General features: G+C 44.9%; 1 protein-coding gene across 1 annotated transcript in view; it reads left to right on the top strand.

Annotated features, from left to right (window-relative positions):
* The window catches only part of DOCK2 (dedicator of cytokinesis 2), a 412,121-nt gene that overhangs the window by 341,434 nt on the left and 50,470 nt on the right, over positions 1-20,217 (top strand). The window contains exons 31-33 of the mRNA XM_021698161.2: positions 4,758-4,858; positions 4,957-5,015; positions 14,603-14,751. Of these exons, the coding sequence (XP_021553836.1) occupies positions 4,758-4,858; positions 4,957-5,015; positions 14,603-14,751 (309 nt within the window). The remainder of the gene's footprint in view (positions 1-4,757; positions 4,859-4,956; positions 5,016-14,602; positions 14,752-20,217) is intronic.

Below are 20,217 nucleotides of genomic sequence, written 5' to 3'. Positions count from 1 at the left end.
AATAAAAGGCAGTGAAGTAGATCTATATAGGCTAATATGGACACATCTGCAAGATATATTGGTGAGAGAAAAAAGCAAACTACAGCAGACTATTTTTGAACTGTCTATACATGTTTGTTTATACATAAAAAATTTGGGGAAAGAATATCCAGGGAACTGTTAATTTTTTTTTTTTCTGGCGAATTAGACTAGGGTCCAAGGTAGGATAGAAAATAAACTTTTTATCATTTAATCTTTTCTATCATTTAACTTTTTTGACCATATGTGTATTAAATTTTCAATTTTTTGAGAGTTAATTGAAAATAACTAAATTCTAGTTATACCCACTAGCAGTATGACTTTGGGTGGTCATTTATCTGGATCTCACTGTTTATATCTGTGAAATAAGGGAGTTGGAAGAGATGAGCCTTAAAATTATTCTAACTTTCTGTTGTCCTATTCTTTCAAAATACTAAATCCCCAATCAGAAGTCACCTCACCTCTTCCCCCAGGGAAAAAAGACCTATGTGTGTGGCTCAAACATCTTTGGCTTCCCTGAGCCAGCTGAGTTGGGCACTTAGTAGAAATACCACCAGGCAGCTTGGGCCAGGGAGGAAAGAAAAATCTGGGCCTTTTGAAACAACTGGAGAATTTCTCTAACAATATGGTGATCAATAAATAAATATTTCCTAGAGCCTTGCTACATTCAAGCCATTTAAGCCATTGTGCTGAATATGGCATTAGAGATACAAATAAGTGGAACACAAGACCCTTGTTTGTGGAGCTTACAGTTGGAAAGACAGGGCATTCAAATAATCTACGATCAGCACTATAGACAATGCCACCACTCTACTTGCTGAGCACTTGACATGTGCCACCCCTGTGGTGAATGACTTCATGCTCATATTATTTTACCCAGAACTTACAACAATCCATGATGGTAGTTGCCCTTATTTTCTCCATTTTACAGGTAAGGAAAATGAGGCTCAGAAAAGTCAAATAAGTCACCAAAGACAACCTAGCTAGTAAGAGATAGACCTGGTATCCACATCCTAGTCTGTGAGATGCTGATGCTTGTGCTCCTAACCACTGGATGATGCTGTCATGGAAATTGAGTGGAGCACAAGGGAAGGTGTAGAACAGAGGACCCACATCTGTGGTTGCGCCTACTAAGAGCTACTCAGATTCAGAAGGGTTGAGCAGACCTGTCATGCCCTGCCATCTGGGAAGGCTTCATGAAGGAACGGATCTCGAACTGGGCTCTGATGAAAGAATAGAACTTAGGTGCAGTAAGGGAGCCAAGCCAAGGAGACCAGGATGCTCACATTATATCTATGGAGTCTGAGCAGACCAGTCCCCTCTAGAATAGGCAGTTTGTTGAGGGAGAAAACACTGGAAATTTAATGAGGTCTGAAAAGCCATGTTAGTGTCCTTTGTCCTGGTTCTTTGGGAACAAGAGTCAAGGAAGGTTCAGAGCAGAGGCATTATGAGATCCAGAAGTATCTGGCTGTGGCCACTGCTCACCTCTCAGGGCATTGCATAGAGCCACTCACCATGACAATGTTCCCTCAGTTTCAGAGTGGGTCCCACATTGCTCTATGGGGCAAAACTGGGCAGAGGCTGTGGGTGAGACCCTTAGGAGCACCATTTCTGATCTACTAAGAAAAAAGAGGCACGGGATCTATGATCTCATGGCCCGCAAAGATCTTCAAGGAGGGAAGACAGAGGAAAATCAGGTCCACGCCTAAGGATATACCCCAGAGAATTAGAAACTTACATCCACACAAAAACTTGTATGTAGAAATTCATAGATGCATTATTCATAAGAGCCAAAAGGTGGAAACAACACAAATGTCAGTCAGTGGATGAATGGGTAAATAAAATGTGGTATATCCATAGGATAGATTAGTATTCAGCAATAAAAATAAATGAAGTGCTGATACATGTGACAACACGGATGAACCTTGAAAACGTTATGCTTAATGAAAGGAGCCAGACATGAAAGGCTATATATTTTATGATTCCATTTCTATGAAATGTCAGAGTGAGCAAATCCACAGAGACAGAAAGGAGATTAGTGATTGCCAGGGGCTGAAGGGGAGGGAAGAATAGGGAATGACTGCTAAGTGGTGATGGTTGTATTACCTTTTGTGAATATACTAAAAACCATTAAATTCTATACTCTAAAAAGTGACTGTTATGATATACGGATTATATCTAAATTTAAAAAATTAGGAATGGGGTGGCAGAGAAAACATTTTTGAAGGACTAAGTCAGAACAGAGACTAGCAAGAGGCTCTAGGTTTGACATGTTTGTGTGTTCTCAGATGTGTTAGGGAAACATTTCTGGAATTATTTTTGAAAGCAATAGCAGTTCAATTTGTGTTGTTCTATATCTATTTCTTTTTGTATCCTGATTACTCTTCGGAAATTTCCTAAAATCAGGAATTTCTCACATTCAATATAACCCTTTCCATGTCCTTTGACCAGGTTTTCTGTTTCCCTGGCTTGTTTTTTCATGTGGTCTTAAATGTGAGGAGGTGTGAGGTCTGGGTTTAGACCAAAGCAGCACATTTTCAGAACCTGCAGGTCATGGGGGCATGAGGAAGAAGGACAGCCGAGTGTGTTTGGATAAGCAGGGTTACTACGGAAACAGAAGGGCTCGAGATGTGATTCTAATGGTTTTGGGAAGCCTTTGAAGGACTTTAAGGAAGGGAGTGATAGAACCCAACTTGTTTTAAAAAGATCCTCTGGTCTCTGTGTGAAGAGTTGACCTAATGGACGCCACAAGCTGGGAGGCTGCTTCACTCTACACCGGGAGCAGCTTGGTCTTTTGGACTCTGGGAGATAAAGTTTCAAGAAAGAAAAACTTAGGGTGCCTGGGTGGCTCAGTTGGTTAAGCGACTGCCTTCGGCTCAGGTCATGATCCTGGAGTCCCTGGATCGAGTCCCACATCGGGCTCCCTGCTCAGCAGGGAGCCTGCTTCTCCCTCTGACCCTCCCCCCTCTCATGTGCTCTCTCTCTCTCAAATAAATAAATAAATAAATCTTTAAAAAAAAAAAAAAAAAAGAAAAACTTATCCCGCCAACAGAATGTGAGCTGTATGAGGGTAGGGACTGCCATCTGCATAACCACCCCCTATGCCCATATGATGACAATGGCTGGCACAGGGAAGGGGTTCAATAAATATATATTAGTGCATCCTCAGCCAAAGACTGATCACGGTGTGTAGAAAGAGTCCTGAGCCTTGATCAGAAGGCCTGAGTTCAAATCCCAGATCTACTGTATATATAACTAAGTGACCTTTGGAAAAATACTTACCCCCCCAAGCCTCAGTCTCTTCATCTATAAAATGGGATGAATGATAGCTACTAAGTTTTGAGAGATGAAAGGAGGGATATATGGGAGAGTACCTGGACCATGGTAAAAATGAAGTACTTGTTTTCTTCTATCTGAAACTGGAACCACAAGCCCATTTGAAAGTAATACTCTGGGCAGCAGTAATGATGTTATCAAGGGTAGAACTGCCTTTTACTTAGTCTTGGCCATCTGAAACCTCCAGTGAACATCTTTGAGTTAAGGATGAAGGTCTCAATGGTGAGTGATTTCTTTAGCTAGTGTTACCCTTCCTCTTGTCAGTGTTGAGGGGGGCTGAAAGTGGATGAGCTTTGTCCAACAAAGCTCTCCCCCATCTGTTCCTTGTAGGGCCTTGGCATCTTGTGATAATAGCCCTGAGCGCTCAAGGGGCCAGGTTGTACTGTTTGCTTTGGTACCAAAGGAATCACTAGATTAATGAAAAGAACAATATGGCTAACAAGTGCTTCTGAGCCCTTACAGAGAATCATGCCCTGTACATGTATCATCTCCTGGCATCTTTACTGCGGCCCTCTGCAGTGGGTACAGTGCCCCTTTTGCAGATGGGTTCACTGAGGCTCCATCTCTCAGGTGCTGTAGGTTGTACCAGTGTCACCATCATGGCATCTCATCTTTTGGAGCACTTGCCATGTGCTGAGCCCTTCGTTGGCTCTATTTCACCACGAGCCAGTAGAGTGGTGTTTAGTATTAACCCTTGCGTTTAGCACCAAGTGATCATGTAAGGGTTAAAATTACAGTAAGTCTGCATATAAACTAGGCCCTCAGAGATTCTTGAACTCCAACGAGCATCACAGTTATCCAGTGTGCTTGTAAACATCCAGCTTTCTGGGGTCTGATTCAGTAGGGCTGGGTGAGGGGCAGAGAATTTGCATTACTAACTGGTTCCCAGGTGATGCTGATGCTGCTGGTCTGGGGCCATACTTTGAAACCATTGAACTAAGGGGAAGGAGAAGGCAAAATATTCTAAGACAGAATGGGTTGCAGGCTGGTCCTGTGAGCTGTTAGGTGGATTAAGGAGGACTTCCAGAGAGGCTGAGAATCCCTGAAATACATAACCCTCATCAACCTCTAATTCTACCAGGGCACTCAGCTCGGGTGAGTTATTTGTCTTTCAAAACATAAAATGAAGCAATTTTTTCAAAGCAGCCCTAAAATCCCTCTCCTTGCCCTGTCATCAGAGAGGGGACGTGGTCAATGCCTAGAGAAATCCATCCATTGTTCTTGCTTTGGCCGGGATGTTCATTTCGGAGTCAGTGCCAGTTCGAAAATTGCAGTGCACAGAATGCAATGGGTTCTGTCACTCTCTTCTGCCATCTTCATAAATTATTCACACTGCCCAGCATTTAATTCACTTTCCCACTGCGGACCCTCGCCATAACTGTTCTTTCTTCCTTCATTTACAGCTGTGGAACAACTATTTTCATCTGGCGGTGGCTTTTATCACTCAGGACTCTCTGCAGCTGGAGCAGTTCTCGCATGCCAAGTACAACAAAATCCTCAATAAGTAGGTTGCCCGTTTGGGTCTCCTGAAGTGGGGGTTTCATGAGAATTTCGGAGATGGAGATGGAGCCTGAAGCAGATGACATGTGTTGTTTCTCCTAGGTACGGGGACATGAGACGGCTAATTGGCTTCTCCATCCGTGATATGTGGTACAAGCTGGGTGAGTAGGCACATGCGTCTAGACAGACACATCTGCACATGCCAGGCTCCTTCTTGAAGACCATCTGTTGGAGGGCCACGGGGGTTTCAGCAGTGGGAGCTTGAAATAACAGTTTATCACTGTGTGTATCCCGGGTCCTTGATAAGTGCCTGATGAGAGAGAATGCCCATCCCCACGTCCCGCCCCCAAACTGGGTCTGCTTCTGCTTGGTGCCTCTGAGGGCTTAAGAAGTCAGATTGGAATTTACAGAAAGGAGGAAGGGCAGGGCTGCTGTAGGAACTTATATCCTCACATATCACAAATACGCTTCCTGCTGAGTGGTGTGCCACTCCGCCTCCAGCTTCGTCGGTGATGTTGTGATCTACACACGACCCTCCAACCTCACAGAGGAGAAGTGGTTCTGTGGAAGATGAGGGTCTTTTGTGACATGATGTGAGCTGGCAGGTGACCTCAGAGGCCACCCCTGTCTCGGGGAGCTACAGAAATCATGGGTGAACCATGTGGTACCCCTGGGAGGAAGGAAGGGGAACTGGAATCTGGGAGACGTTTACTGAACCTCTGAGTCAGGCCTGCGCTAAGTAGGTCTTATTTAACCTTCACATCACCTCCTACAAGATGGAAAAACTCCCCCTCCATTTATTGATCAGGAAACTCAGAGAGGGAAGTAACTTGCTTGAGATCAAACAGCTGCAAGGCCCAGAGCTTGGTTTGGGTCCCGCAAGGATAGGGGCCACACACCTTGCTCAAGGCCTGAATCTTGCTCCATAAATATGTGCTGAAAAGATGAATGGATAAATGGACAGATTGATGCAGAGTTATAAGTAAAGAGGTATTTTCATCTCCAGTTTGTGTGTGCCCTCCTTGATCCTCTGCTGCCAAGTTGCTCTGCCCTGGGCTTGGACAGTGACCCTCTTCAGGGGAGCCACTTACAGGGATTGTGCTTATTTTAGGGGTTCAAACTAAATGACCTCTCCTGACTTTGCTTCTTGCTTTCCCAGCCTTCTTAGTATCTTTCAGTTCTCTTTGGATTTCCTGGACAGCAGTTTCTTGCCCTTTCCATCGATGTCCATTTGCTGCAGGGGAAGCACAGTGGACAGACTATCCGTCACTGCTCTGTGCTCACTGGCAGCACCAGACTCGGGTTGAGAGCACACACTGGTAGCAGAAGGGCTACGGATTGCTTTACAAAATCAAAGGGAGAGGCGGGCAACCAGGCCCAGAACTGACTGCCACATCCTGCCTTGGGCCTTATCCTGTCATTTACAAGCTATGAGGTCCAAAGCAAGGGGATGGAGTGACACTGGGCATAATCTGGGGAAATAGCACCTTCTCCCAGGGTGCTTATGAGTTTCATAAGAGCAAAAACTAGGAGAGTGAAGCCATGGAGGCCACGCCCAGGTCAGAATTTTTATCATTGTTTTCCCCCTTGCCCCATCAGGACAGAGCTTACTTTTCCTGTTCTGGCTCTTTCATCATCAACACCAGACCTGTATCACTAGTGTCTGAAGGGCAGGGCCCAGGCAGGTAATGTCAAAGAGGGAAGGGGCCGGGGCATGTTAAACACACAGACATCCGTAAAGCCGGGTACTGTCAACATTTGGAGTTGGATGGTTCTTTGTTGTGGGGGTACTCTGTGCACTGCAGGATATTTAATAGTATCCCTGACCTGTACCCACTAGATGCCAATGGCATCCTCCCTAGTTGTGACAACCAAAAAAGTCTCCAGGCATTGCCAAATGTCCCTGGGGAGGGGGAGAGGAATGTGCAAAACGACCCCTATTTGACAACCACTTCTGTAAAGACATACTGTCTCTGTTCTCTTTTTCTAGAAAAGCATGCCTTCCTCAGTCTGTCTTTTATTTCTCCACTTTGGATAAGGACAGGGATATAAAAAATATTTTATGTGTCATTTGCCATTACTCTTTAATAGGAAAAAACAAAAAAGCATGGCGCACGTGCAGACCTACCTGGTAGTTGGCACACGGCCACAGGGTCAGGAGTATGGGAAGAAGTAGCTGGGCCTGGAACAACGTGAAGCAAATGTGCCCCAGCTAGAAGGGGCGGCTGCTGTCCTCGTCTGGTCGATTGCTGTCCCATTCGAATGCAAGGCTAATGATGTCTCATCTTCCAGTTTTTCAAAAGAAGCCAAGAAACACAATTTTTAAATGTATTTCCAGTTTCTGAATATTGACGATAACTAATTGGAAGTTTTTAAAGCATTGAATATGCCCAATAAAGCATGGGGCCCAGATTTGGTTTGTGTACGAGTTTGCACTCTTTGCTTTACGACAGCAAAGACGAGATACAGCTGGGGTGGACCTTCTTTCCCACACCTACAGCCCAGGCATTGCCAGGATTGCAAAGCAGGGATTTGTGCTTTGTTTGTCTCTAATTCTTCCACACAGCCTGCTCTTTCCAGAATGTCCTTCATTGCCGTTGTTTTGCACACAGAAGATTTTATTTAGATATAGATTATGTTTTGGCAGACGTTCCTGCACTCCCAATTATGCTGATGAATGAAAAGATGTTACCAAATATTCCACCTGCTTAGAATCACAGAACATCAGAGCTGGAAGGGCCCTTTAGAGATCATATTGTCCAGAATTCTTCAAATGTTTATTTTTAGCGGAGGGCCAATAAAAAAAAGAATCTCATGCTCAATACATAAATTGGTTGAAAGCCAAGCTATTCTAATTGAAGTGGGGTGGGGGGCCCAGAGCCCATTATAACGGGCCACCCCTGAGCTCCCATGTAGACCCCTGAGGATTTTCTGGGGAGAAATTCTGAAGCACCTCCGACAGGTCTAGTCCAACCCACCATTTTACAAAAGAGGAAACTGAGACACAGAGAAGTGAAGAGAGATGTACAAGGTCCTATAGTGCTTAAGAAGCAGATTCAGGGCAAGGACCCTGGCCTGGGTATCTGTCCTAAAGTATCACAGAATCCTCCCTGTTTGCAAATACCTGTAGGATGAATTAAGGAAATTAAAAGATGTACTTGTTAGGGTTTGGAGTTCAAGAAAGAGAAACTGACTATGCCTGCCTTAATCAGAGAAGGTACTTAATCAGAAGGGCAAGGAAAACCAGGCTATGAAGGACAGGGCCAGAGCCACTCTAGGATCCAAGGCAGGTGGCATAACTTTGCCTTTAGCATGGTCCATTCCTGCATCATCCTGCTTGAAGTTCTTGTCTCCAGGGGACATCATTCTATTGGCCTTCCTCCACTGATGGTCCCACCAAGCCTACATCCATTGAAGGAGGTAGAGTTTCCCAAAGTAAGAGGTTTATGGAGTTGTAGAGAGGTCAAAGTCACAGATGTCCACTGCATGGAACAAGAAGTAAAGGATGCTTTTGCAAAGATGGCCACCCTCCTCACCCCTTGGCCTGGACTTCCAGAAAAAGGAAAGTATATCAGCCTGAAGGGATTTTCCTGTTACTTATTAGTTGCATAGCTGCCTTCTCCTTGCCTGTCTCCTTCAGGGGTAAGAGAACAGACAGAGGAGGCAGAGTGAATGGGTAATTCCCCATCCCCACCCACCCCATCTTGTGTTCTACTAGATCTTGGCATTAGCATGCTTTCTCCTAGTGTGCTAATGAAGTTAAGCTGCTAATCCAAACCAGGACCAAGCACTGTATACACTAGAGATGAATGTAGTGGGTAATAATAGGTTTTAAAGTACAATCCATGGAATATCCAAGACCAAGTGAAACTTCAAAGCCATTTGTGGCAGGCACAGCTGAGATCCCACACAATAGCCATTCTTCCCTTCTTCCTGCTTAACTAAATCCTGTTTTTGTTTTTTTTTTTCATGACATAATTTGCTCAGTTAACAATGTCTTGTAGCAGGTGATGACCATGTGATCCATCTCTGTCCAAAGAGAATCAGCAGAAACAAACTTGTTGGGGTTTCAGGAAATCCATGTTGTCCAGTTAAAACTAAAGGGAAAGGGACAAATTCAGTGAACACAACACATGTTTTGCCCATAGTCCTCCCCCGTCTTCCTTTCTGGAAAACAACGAGCTGCCTGGAGGTGCACTAGCCAGTTTGAAACTATAAAGATAAAAGTCATATGATAAAGATGGAGGAGTAGCTCTAGACTGACCATCTTTAGACTCCTTGTTAAGGGAGAAAGCTAAAGCAGAACTTACTCAGTTTAGCCATGGTAATCAGATGCCTGTTACATCCCTAATTGGTATGTCATCTAATTCAACCTACCCCCCATTTTATAGGTGAGCTCACTGAGGCCCAGAGAGGCATAAGGACATTCAAGGTCAACAACAAATCAGTGACTCAGCTGAGGTGAAAGAACCTGTCTCTTGATCCTAAGTCCAAATGTTCTTACTAATATTTCTTTTCAGAATATGCAAATTATTTTCAAAGAGTGTGAAATAGCAAACTGTTTTTCAGAGACTATGGATAATGAGTAAATCATAATGCATGTTAACCTTTTATATTTTATTTTAATGCCCAAAGCAATCAGGGCGTCATCACCATGATCATCAGTATCATCATCTTCTTCTTCTCATCAGGAAAGATTTGAGCAATCCTATGATTATGAGATAGCTTTTTGCAAAGATAATCTCAGGCTTGAAGATTATTCAACGTTTTTCAGAGAAAAGCCTAGACAAATATGTGTGTGCATGCCTGTGTGTGTGTGTATGTGTGTGCGCTTTTGTGAGAGAGGGTACATGCGGGGAGGTATTGATGGAGAGAAGGACCACATCTTGTTACTAGGACCAGGCCACTAAAGGGTTAATACCATTGTGTTTTTGGATCTTGGGACTATGCCAAATGGAATGTACTTTTCCTGATAGTGTAACATCATAACATTTGATTTCTGCTTGGAGTGAAGCAATGCACATTTTGCCAAAATGACTGCACTTAACCATTCCACATTCACTTAGGTTAACGTCAGGCTGCTGTGTTAAGAGTCTTTGTGAGAAAGAAAGACAAATTCTAGTGACTGGCATCATGGCCTTGTATGTAGGGAGGTCACTCCTGGCAAAGCTGTGAGAGCAGGGGGATACCTGCAGAGCAGAAGCCTGTAGCACCCGGGAAGTCTACACAGGATGCCTGCCTCCTGAGTGAGCCCAGGGTGGCCTGGGTGAGGAAGAGTGAAGAACCTTACTCCAGAGCAATATTGTCCTGTGGGACTGGAATGTGAGCCACCCATCTAAATGCGAATGCTCTGATGGCCACAGGTTTTTTTAAAGTAAAAAGAAATAGTGAGATTAATATTACAATATATTTTATTTAACCCCATATTCCAAAATCTTATCATTTCAACATGTAATCAATACAAAACATTGAGATAAATTACTTTTGTTTTTGGTTTCCCAGAATTCATTCTTTGAAATCTGTGGGCTTTTCATACTCACAGCACATCTCCGCTTCGACTAACCTCAAGTGCTGCAAAGATACATGTGGCTGTACCTTCCATATTCAGTAGAATGACACTGGAGAATGAATGGGATTTATTTGTGAGGACAGGTGGGTGTAGGGTCCATCGTGGAAATGGGGTCAGGGAGAGGGAAGGGGGAACATGGTGGCCAGGGGACGGCACACATGCAGGCCGGAGGAGGAGGGGCAGGCCATGGAGGGAGGGCAGGCATGCAAGAGGAAGAGATGGGTCATGGAGTGGGAGCATCGGACCAAATGGGCCTGCGGAGCTGGGTCCCAAGAGCAGCAGAATCCATGGAAGGATTGTAAACTGTGGATCAGCATGGTCAGATTGGGGCTTTTCAAACAACTTGAGGACAGATTATAAAATATTTAGATAGGATAGAGAACAGTCAGGAGGGTCGTGAGTGTCCGCCATGGGAGAGAAGATAAATCCATCCTGACTCTCTCCCCATGCCTGCTCTTTACTCTGGAGGTGAACAAATAAACTCACAGGCCTAAAAAGTTCCATGAAGAGCTCCAGGGAGCTCCGTGAGCTGGAACATGTCTTTGCATGTTGCTTCTTTCAGAATCCAGAAGAGGCTGAGCTGATCGTTCTCACCATCATCACCAAAATCACCACAATCACCATTAGTACTTCCTGAGCCTTTCTAATGAGCCAGACCCTCTGCGGAGCCCTTTGTTTATATTAACTCTTCTAAGCTTCTCAACAATCCTACCAGGCAGGGATTACTTTTATCTCCATTTTACAGATGAGATAACAGAGGCTCGGGAAGGTTAAATGACAAAGCCACACAGCCATGGAGTGGCGGCAGTGGGACCCAATCCAGGTTGTATGGCTCAGTGGTTCTACAGGCCTGGAAGGGATCTGGAGCCAGGCACATGCTGGATGATGAGGAGCAAACAGACTGCCTGTCTCGGAACAGTGCCAGAGAGGAGCTTCTCCAAGCCCGAGTCAGAGCAGCAGAGATCTGGGTTCTTCCCCTTTTGAACTGAATGAGTGATCTTTCCATTTCAGCCCAGCTTTATTTCAGAGTCCTCCTCCCTGTTCATTTCAGAGTCTGTGCCCACCTTTAGAGAGCCATATACTCTCCGAAAGAGTGCCCCTACTGTCCCTATCGGCCTCGCAAGGTCAGCGACGTGTTCCACTCCTCTCAGCAGGCTCGCAGTGATGATCTCCTTCCTTCCTCCTTCCCTCCCACCTCCCTTACTCCCTCTTTCTTTTATGCCAGGTCATCTTCTTAGTGCCCTCATACCCTTTGCGTTCAGTCTTATAGTCTCCTCCTGAAAGGTGATAGATGAGGCCATTGTACAGATTAGAAAGCCAAGCCAAGGAACACACAGGACTCCTTTCCACCCACACACTGAAGCTCTTCTCTGCGCTCCCATTACCACCAGAGCCTTTCCCAGAGCCTATGTAATTTGGCATTTGGATTTATCCTGCTGGCTTACTGGCACTTTAAAAGCCTTTTCTAATTGGTATCTGTTCTCAGTGAGATTCAACCTCCATTATATGAAAAAAGACCCTCTTACTGATTCCTTGCCTTGCCTTTTTTTGAATACAGCAGCAGGTGTGTCTCTTGAATGAGGATTTTTTCCCCCCAAATGAGTTTGCATTCAATTAGCTACAAATATGTTCTGTGTGTGCGCATGCACACGTGTCTAAGTATATAAAGACACACATACATGCACATTCAGATTATTTGAACACAAAATCCAATGAGCTGAAATTCCATTTTTGATGTAAATGAGTAAAATTTCTTCATGAAGCATTGTAAGGGGCATTCAGCTCACACTGTATTTAGAGATCAGCATCTCTCTTCATTTTCCCTATTCTTCCAACCATCTCTTCAACTTACTGCAAAGAATGCAGGTCAAAAGTATCTTAAGAAATCCTTGGTCTACAGCATGTCCGCTCTTTATTTTAAACCATCTTAAATATATCCTTATCATAGCCAATGCCCTCCAGTATTCTAAAGGCCTTTGTTGCATAAGCAATTTCTCCATTCCGTGGTGGCTTATCTGACAGTTTCCCATTTACTTTCTACTTATTATTGCACTTGACTTTGAATTTTAAAACCCCACTGTGGGTTTAAAGGATCTTGAAGGACAAAATAAAAAACCTAGATTAACAATTACTATAAACCTCTAGAAAGTAAAAAAGGTTTTTTTTTTTTCTTTTCTATTTGGGCCAAAGCAAAGGCTTGAAGCTCAAGTATAATCCAAATGCATCATATAATGAAGCAGATATCCTGGAAGAGTGTCTTTATATTTCACTCAACTCTCTGTCTGACTTCACTTCATTCTCACTAACTGAAGATAGTCTGAGGATGATGCCTTTTTTATCTGAATTCTGGGGGAATACTTGAACATTAAGCCTCATTTAGACTGAATGAAAATTCATTTTCTTGCTGCCTTCCCTCTTGGCTCCTTTTCTGAGCTTTAATTGAAAGCAACAGCACCGGGCTGTACACCATGCCACCTGAGTTTCTGCACCCCCAGAAGCTCTCTGCCCCAGGTAAAGACCCCCAGTGTTTGTCCTAAGAATGGAGAAAACCCGGATGGGATTCTTAGGCTCTGAGACTCAGAAGAAAGAGGCAGCTGCTGATGGAATAGCCAGGCGTCAGCTTCAATGAGAGGGCTATGTGGATATGCTTGACCTCACTCCCCAGGAAGTCCCTGCAGCTTCTAAGTGCCCCTCTTCGTGCCTCTTCTCTGCCACATCTCCTGTGTGTATTCTCAAGAGTCTGCTTAGTTCTGCTCAACAAGGCTGCCCTCAGTGGTCCATTCTGGTCAAACATCCGAAGAGCAATAGCTAACATTGTGTCAGGTATGCCACGTGGCAAGCACAGTTCTGGGTGCTTGGGAAATAATCGTCCATGTATTCTCCACAATGACCCTATCAAATGAATACTATTATTCTCTCATGTTATAAATGAGGACACTGAGGCCCCAAGCGGTAAAATCAGCTTGTCCAACATCACATAGCTAGTTGATGGTGGAGTCAGTTTATAAATTCAGGCCATCTAGCTCCAGGATCGGTGCCCTTAACCACTGGGCCACACTAGCCATGCCCCCGGGTGCTGATTCTTCCAGGCTCTGTGCTAAGTAACACACAGGTGTATTTTCACATGGTCTTCTCAACAAGTGGGTGTTGCTATTGCATTTTTATAAGATGCATATCCAAGTCATTTAGCTCGTGAGTGTAGGAGCTAGACAAATTTATTTCTTCATTCAATAGACATTTATTGAACATCTAAATGTCCTATACTCAGTGCCACAGATACGGAGGTGAGAACAGACATTGTTTCACACTCTCATGAAATGGGGCAGGCAGACATTTATCATATTATTCCACAGTGAAGCCATCATTGCAAATTTGGGTGAGAAGGCCCAACACAAGAAGCCAGTGCAGGGGTTCTGACCTCGCTGGGGTTGGAGGGCATGTGCTGGGGGCTTTCTCAACATATCCCCTGGGACCCATCCAGGGGAATCCAGGTGACAGTGGGGGTACTGGGGCACAGACGGGGAAAAAAAACTATTATCAACAAAGGAGTAGTGTGTGCGTAGGCCTGGCGGGGGAGGACACAAAGTGAATTTGCGACCCTGGAAGCAGGCCAGCATAGCTAGAATGCCAAGAGCCAGGGGAGGGTTGTGGGAATGCCTTGCCATCCATCATTCCATTGGCCGTACAGTTCCCTCAAGGGGAGGGATTCCACTGACCCTACTATTATAGCAGATTCTTAGCAGCAAATTTTGCTTTTCTTGTTTCATGAAACAGTTGCTAAAAGCATGTTCTCCAGTCTCAGAAACACGGTTTGTGATATGAGCAGGCATAATTTCAAATATCTCTGTGATTTGCCGTCACTAACATAATCCGTCAGGGCTCCATTTGCCAAGGAGACCATGCAGGTGAAAACCCTTGTAAACAGCGATGTGCTTTACACGTACCCATGTTATTATCCTTAATAACAGCTCGTTCTGGATGATGCATGAACCTCTTACAGGAGTTAATATATGGAAAGCGTTCAAAATGGTGCCTGGCTCCCGTAAACAACTATATAAGTGTTAACTATTATTTCTACTATTCTGCCTCCCTTTTTTTTTCTTTCCCCAGGCTTGGTCTGAGGAGGATCTGTGCATCACAAAAACTGTTTTATGTGTCCGTGTTCCTCTTCTCTTACAGGCCAGAACAAAATCTGCTTCATCCCAGGCATGGTGGGACCTATATTGGAGATGACACTTATCCCTGAGGCTGAGCTCCGGAAAGCCACCATACCAATCTTCTTCGACATGATGCTGTGTGAATATCAAAGGAGTGGGGATTTCAAAAAGGTAAAAAAAATGAGGCTGGAAACTCATGCCATCCTCCCTAATCCCTAGCCCATTTCCCTATAATAATATCCTCGTTCCATCTGCCTGGGCTTCATTCAGGGGCTTGACGGTAGGATAGGGACATTATTCATGTGCCCAGAATGACCTGGCAGATCGGATTTGGTCACCATGCTATCATGCTTTCCTGCCCAAGGCCAAGATTAAAATGCACTTTCTTGCTGTGGATCAGCTTGGTCCCTTTCTCAATAGTACAAGTACCCTACTTCCCTACCCAGGAGTTCCCTCAGGGTGTGTCCGAAGAGCCCACCGCTCCCACCTGCCCCCATCTTGTGCCTGCCTCTGTCCAGCACTTTCTATTCTGGGACAACCTGGAAGATTGATATTGTCTGGAAAGGGCTGACCCTCCCAGGAGTCATACTCAGCCATGAGTCAAAATTGGCAGCGGATGGTGTCAGAGGCCCGTTGCCCAGGAGAGACCTGTGGAGCTGCCATGGCAATAGGAAGCTTTCCCCAGCATGGAGGGAGTGAGCAACTTGCATGAAGCACAAGTATCCTTGGCCAAGTATTTTCATTGAAAAGTCCTGTCAAGCTTGACGAACAAGGACCACCTTCTCAGCCCAGTCACTACAGAAGCTTCTGACGGTGCAGTAGGCACCCATTTCCATGATAGGTTCCTGGCAGTGTTCGGTAGTTTCACCCAGTTCAGGAAGGTTGGTGTTTAAGTCTTGTCAGGCTGCCTTAGTGGTTCCCTCGGATCTTGACCCCCTGTCCTCTCCGCCACACCTTCCCATCTGGTTTTACCCCTAATGGGCTCTTCCTCCTCCTCCCCCAGCATTTCTGCCTCTCATTCTAGACCATCTCCTGCCACCAAACCATTTCCCTTAAAACAGGTACTTAAAAGGCAGCAGGTTCCAAACTGCCTTTCCTTAAAATCCTTACAGATCTTACCCCTTTCTTGCTTATTGGCTCTCTAATCCTCACCCAGTAACGTCCAAACCCTTCTGCCTGTGTTCAGGGCCCTCCTTGCTCTGGCCTTCGGTCAGCCTTGTCAGCTATTATCCCCACCTCTTTTCCCACCTCACCTGTTCTCTAGCTATTCCCACAGCTCACCTGAATTGGGGTGCCTCGTCAGCATCTTCCTCCGTGTGTTTCTCCTTCCTGCTACTACTCTGCCCCGTTCACAGTCCTGCCTGCCAACACCTAAACTCCTACTGATCCTGCAAAGTCCATTGCTGAACTGGGTCCATTAAGAAACCTTTCCCTCTATGCCTACATCATTTTATCTCTCTGAGGTATGATGATTATATACTGCCTTGCCTTATACTCATTCCTGAGTATTCTCTGCATCTTCCTCATCCTTATCTAATAAAAGTTATGATGATGATGACAGAAATGGCTGCCATGAACTGGGTGCTTACTATGTGCCAGGCACTATAAGTACTTTCCCTATTTAGTTCATATGATCTTATTTATTGCAACCCTATGAGTTAGGTAGCATGATCATACCCATTTTAAAGATGAAAATATTGAAGCCTAGAGAGGTAAAATCACTTGCCCAAAGTCATACGTCAACAAAGAGATGGGGCAGAGACTGCAACACGCAAGTCACTATAGTCCCCAAACCATGCTGTGCCTACGACATTATCCAGTCCCTGGTATTGTCACAGTAAATGTTGGCTGACTAAAAGAATGAATGGCATTCTCTCCAGCAGTGGTTTCTCAGAATATGTTCCATGGAGCACTAATCCAAACAGATGCTCTAGGGAAGCGGGTTTTGAGGCTGAATACCTTTGGAAGCCACTGCATATGGTAGCCCCTCTTGGAGATTTCCAGTGCACATTAACATAGTCAAAGCACTGAGGCATTCCACCGTAAACAGACCTGCTCAATTTCCCAAACTTATTTGTGCAGGAAGTATCAATTAGCTATGCCATTCTGCCAATCACCTTGGAAAACATTGTTCTAAGGGGAAAAAGACACTACAGGTGGTCCTCAACTTACACTGGTTCGATTTACGATATTTTGACTCTACGGTGGTATGAAAGTGATATACATTCAGTAAAAAAACCTTACTGTGAATTTTGAATTTTGATCTTTTTCTGGGCTGGCAACATGGAGTAGATTCTCTCTCGTGATACTGGGCAGCAGCAGTAGCCCTCGCTCCCAGTCAGCCACATGATCATGAGGGTAAACAACTGCTATACTTAGAGCCATTCTATGCCTATACAACTATTCTTCTTTCACTTTCAGTATAATATTCAGTAAATTTCATGAGCTAATCAACATTGTATTATAAAGTAGGTTTTGCATTGGATGATTTTGCCCAACCATAGGCAATGTAAGTGTCCTAAACATGTTTAAGGTAGGCTGGGCTAAGCTATGATGTTCAGTAGGTTAGGGATTTAAAATGCATTTTCAGCTTAACTATATTTTCAACTTGCAGTGGGTTTATCAGGACATAACCCCATTACAAACTGAGGAAGATCTGTAATTAGCTGATGATACCAGTGTGAGAGGGTACTCTCCTGCCCAGGGATTAATTAGCAGGAGCTCTCTAGTCCCAGAAAGGCTAGTGGCCAGCTGTCCCCTCGGCGAAGAGCCTGAAAAGAAATCATGTTCAGGAGGTCAGATAGAGGAAGATACCATATCCAACCAGTTGGGATCTGGGGGACTGGAAGGTGAAACCCAGAGTGTGTGTTTAAAGGCAGTTTGCAGTCTGCTGCCTTTTAAGGGGGAAGTGAAGTGTGTGAAGCTTGGGAACATGTAGAGGGCACACAATGTGAGATGAAGGGCATCACACTTACGCTCAGGTCAGCATTCCCTCCAGAGGTGTATGCACAGCTGGCTCAGGAGATGTCCTGGGAGCAGGTGTGCAAAGGAAACACTCCAAGTACCTGATAGTATGCCATATTTAGAAAACAAGCAAGCCCTTCATTTCTGGATTATGATCTGACAGTTGTGTTAGTGTCCTCATGTGTTTAGTAGCCTTCAGAGGCTTGCCTGAATATGATTTTTTTTTTTTGTCCTAAAGATTTCCTTATTGTGGCATCCCCATGACATCTACCCACCTGTTTTCCATGAATGGGGGTCATCCTTGGACTCCTCGCTCCAAGCTATGTTCCTTGTAATAATGTTCCCCAATTGCTTCTCCTAATTTTTCCCTTATCAAAAGAGACAGGACAATCAGGCTGACTAATGGGGCAGCTTTCCATGAAAAAACCAGCTGTTGTGCTTGGCGGGAGCTCAGCTATGGAATGAGCAGATCCAGGCATGTCTCCTTGGTTCAAAGTAAGCAGCCCTGGAAGGTGTCCCCAGGAAAGGAGGAAGCCAATCCCTCATGAACCCCAAGCAGCCCTGATGGCCAAATCCAGAGTGAACCCTGGAACGGGGTCTGAAATCCAGGAGGCATTTCTTGCAAACTAGCATTAGGGAATGATGCCAAAATTATCAGCTAAGAACCAGGTGCCTATAAGATGACAGCCTTACCTTTCCAAAAATTGAGTTTCTTAAAGGAAATAGCAGAACCAAGAGTAAAAGTTAGCAGGACCCTTGCTCCCAGTTCACACCATGCCCCCTGGCCTGGTAGCCAACATCTTGTGGTTCTCTTGCTGGCCTGCCTTTGCTCAGGCTCTTCCTTTGATTTCTTCACCTGAAGAGATTCTACTTAGTCTACTCAGAGATTCTACTTCAGCTGAGGCCTCATGTTTTGAGACAGCCCTTTGTGCTTCCTGAGGCAGTGGTTCATATGGATGCAAAAGACAGATTTGCTCAAGCAGGATGTGCAAGGGCTGCAACTAGGACAGGAAGGGGTTAGACACTGATGGACTTAAGAGGGGGTGGTGGTGGGGAAAAGAAGGCTCTGGGGTAATCTCTCTTTCTGCTCTGAGTTTCTTTTGCAACCCCATTGCCAGATTTCCCTGCCTTCTCCTCTAGCCCAAATAAGACAGCTGATGCATTTGACTGATAACTTTTATCCCTCATGAGTACAGCACTTCACCCAAGACCATCTCAGGGGTTTCTGTCCTATGCCTCAGACTGGGTGTCCCATCCCTGGTACACTCCATAATTCCCTTGGTGGGGCTATGGACAGGGCAGTTTCGGCAAAAGGAGCCTTGGGTTGCCACATTTGTATGTGGCACCTGGTATGACTGTACCTGGTCAGGGTGAAATGCATCTTGTCCTGCCTGCATGGGGCTCAGGCATATCACTTGTCCCACATTGCATGACGATCTACTCATATATCTGTCTCTGTCGCAAGACCATGAGTTCTTTTAGGGCTGAAGCCAATCTCTCATTCCCGAACTAGCTCCTATCAAGTGCCTGTCATAAATGTGGTGGGAACCACGTCAGTGTTCCCAGGATGAATGGAGGCATTTAAACCTGCATCCTACCACATTTCAGAGGAAAAGCCTTGGCACAGGGAGGAGTATTCCAGTGAATATTTTCATAATGTAGAGTAATGAGTGTAGCTGACCTTTGCTTGAGTAATCCACAGAGGCTGGGTAGACCAGCTGTCTTCCAGGCCAATTCTTTGTGGAGGGAGGGGTTTTGGGTTTCTAGGTGAAGTTGGTGGGAAGGAGTGGGAGTCCTGGGGCACAGAGACTGAGAAGAGTGGTTACCTATGATACAGATCGTAGAACAGGACTGTGGAACAATCAGCCTGAGGGTCTGAGCTGTAGCAGGCAGGAGGTTCCAGAGGAAATCCCTCTCTTGGAGATGGAAGAGGTAATAGGATTTGATAGCAGCACCTAGAGCAGCGGCTAGAACATAGCACAAGGTCAGTAATTGCTTGGTGAATGAATTAATGGACAGAAATATCAGTTTAGCAGATCCCACTGAAACTGAGTCTTGGCATGGAGTAAGGTGGTGATCCAAATGGCTTAGAACATAATGTGGCAAAGAGCAATCGATTCAGTATATATATACTGGACACCTACTGTATTGTGGACATTGTATTTTAGAGTCAGATAGGTTTGCTGCTTATGGGCTGGATAAATTTGGGTAAGTTATTTAACCTCTTTCAGCCCCAGTTTCTTTATCTGTAAAATGAATATCATAATACCATTATAGGTTCCCAAACCAGAGCTCTACAGGGGATGATCTGGAGCAGGCAGGGACAAGATAACTCCAAGAAAATTAGGAAGCTGCCCTGACTCCCTTCTTACATGACATTATTGTCTCCAGCTCTTCCCCAACCCTGCCCCAAGTCTGCTTCCATCCACCCTCAGAAAACCAGCATTTCATTAACAAAGGAGGCCACAGTCTGACTTACTGAGGCCAGTTCCATCCCTTCTATCTCTCTGCCAACCTGGCATTTCACACTATCTCTGCCCCTCCCATACAAAGTCAAAGTTAACACCATACCTTTGAAGAAGAGCTCTTGTTTTCTAAATTTCATACTCCTGCAGGATTCTAGGCACACAAATAATGAAAATAGCCAAGATGTTCTCAAGCAGTCAGGAGAGG

Source organism: Neomonachus schauinslandi, chromosome 7, assembly GCF_002201575.2.
Source record: "Neomonachus schauinslandi chromosome 7, ASM220157v2, whole genome shotgun sequence".
Classification (NCBI taxonomy): Eukaryota; Metazoa; Chordata; class Mammalia; order Carnivora; family Phocidae; genus Neomonachus; species Neomonachus schauinslandi.
This window is presented reverse-complemented; position numbering and strand designations above follow the sequence as displayed.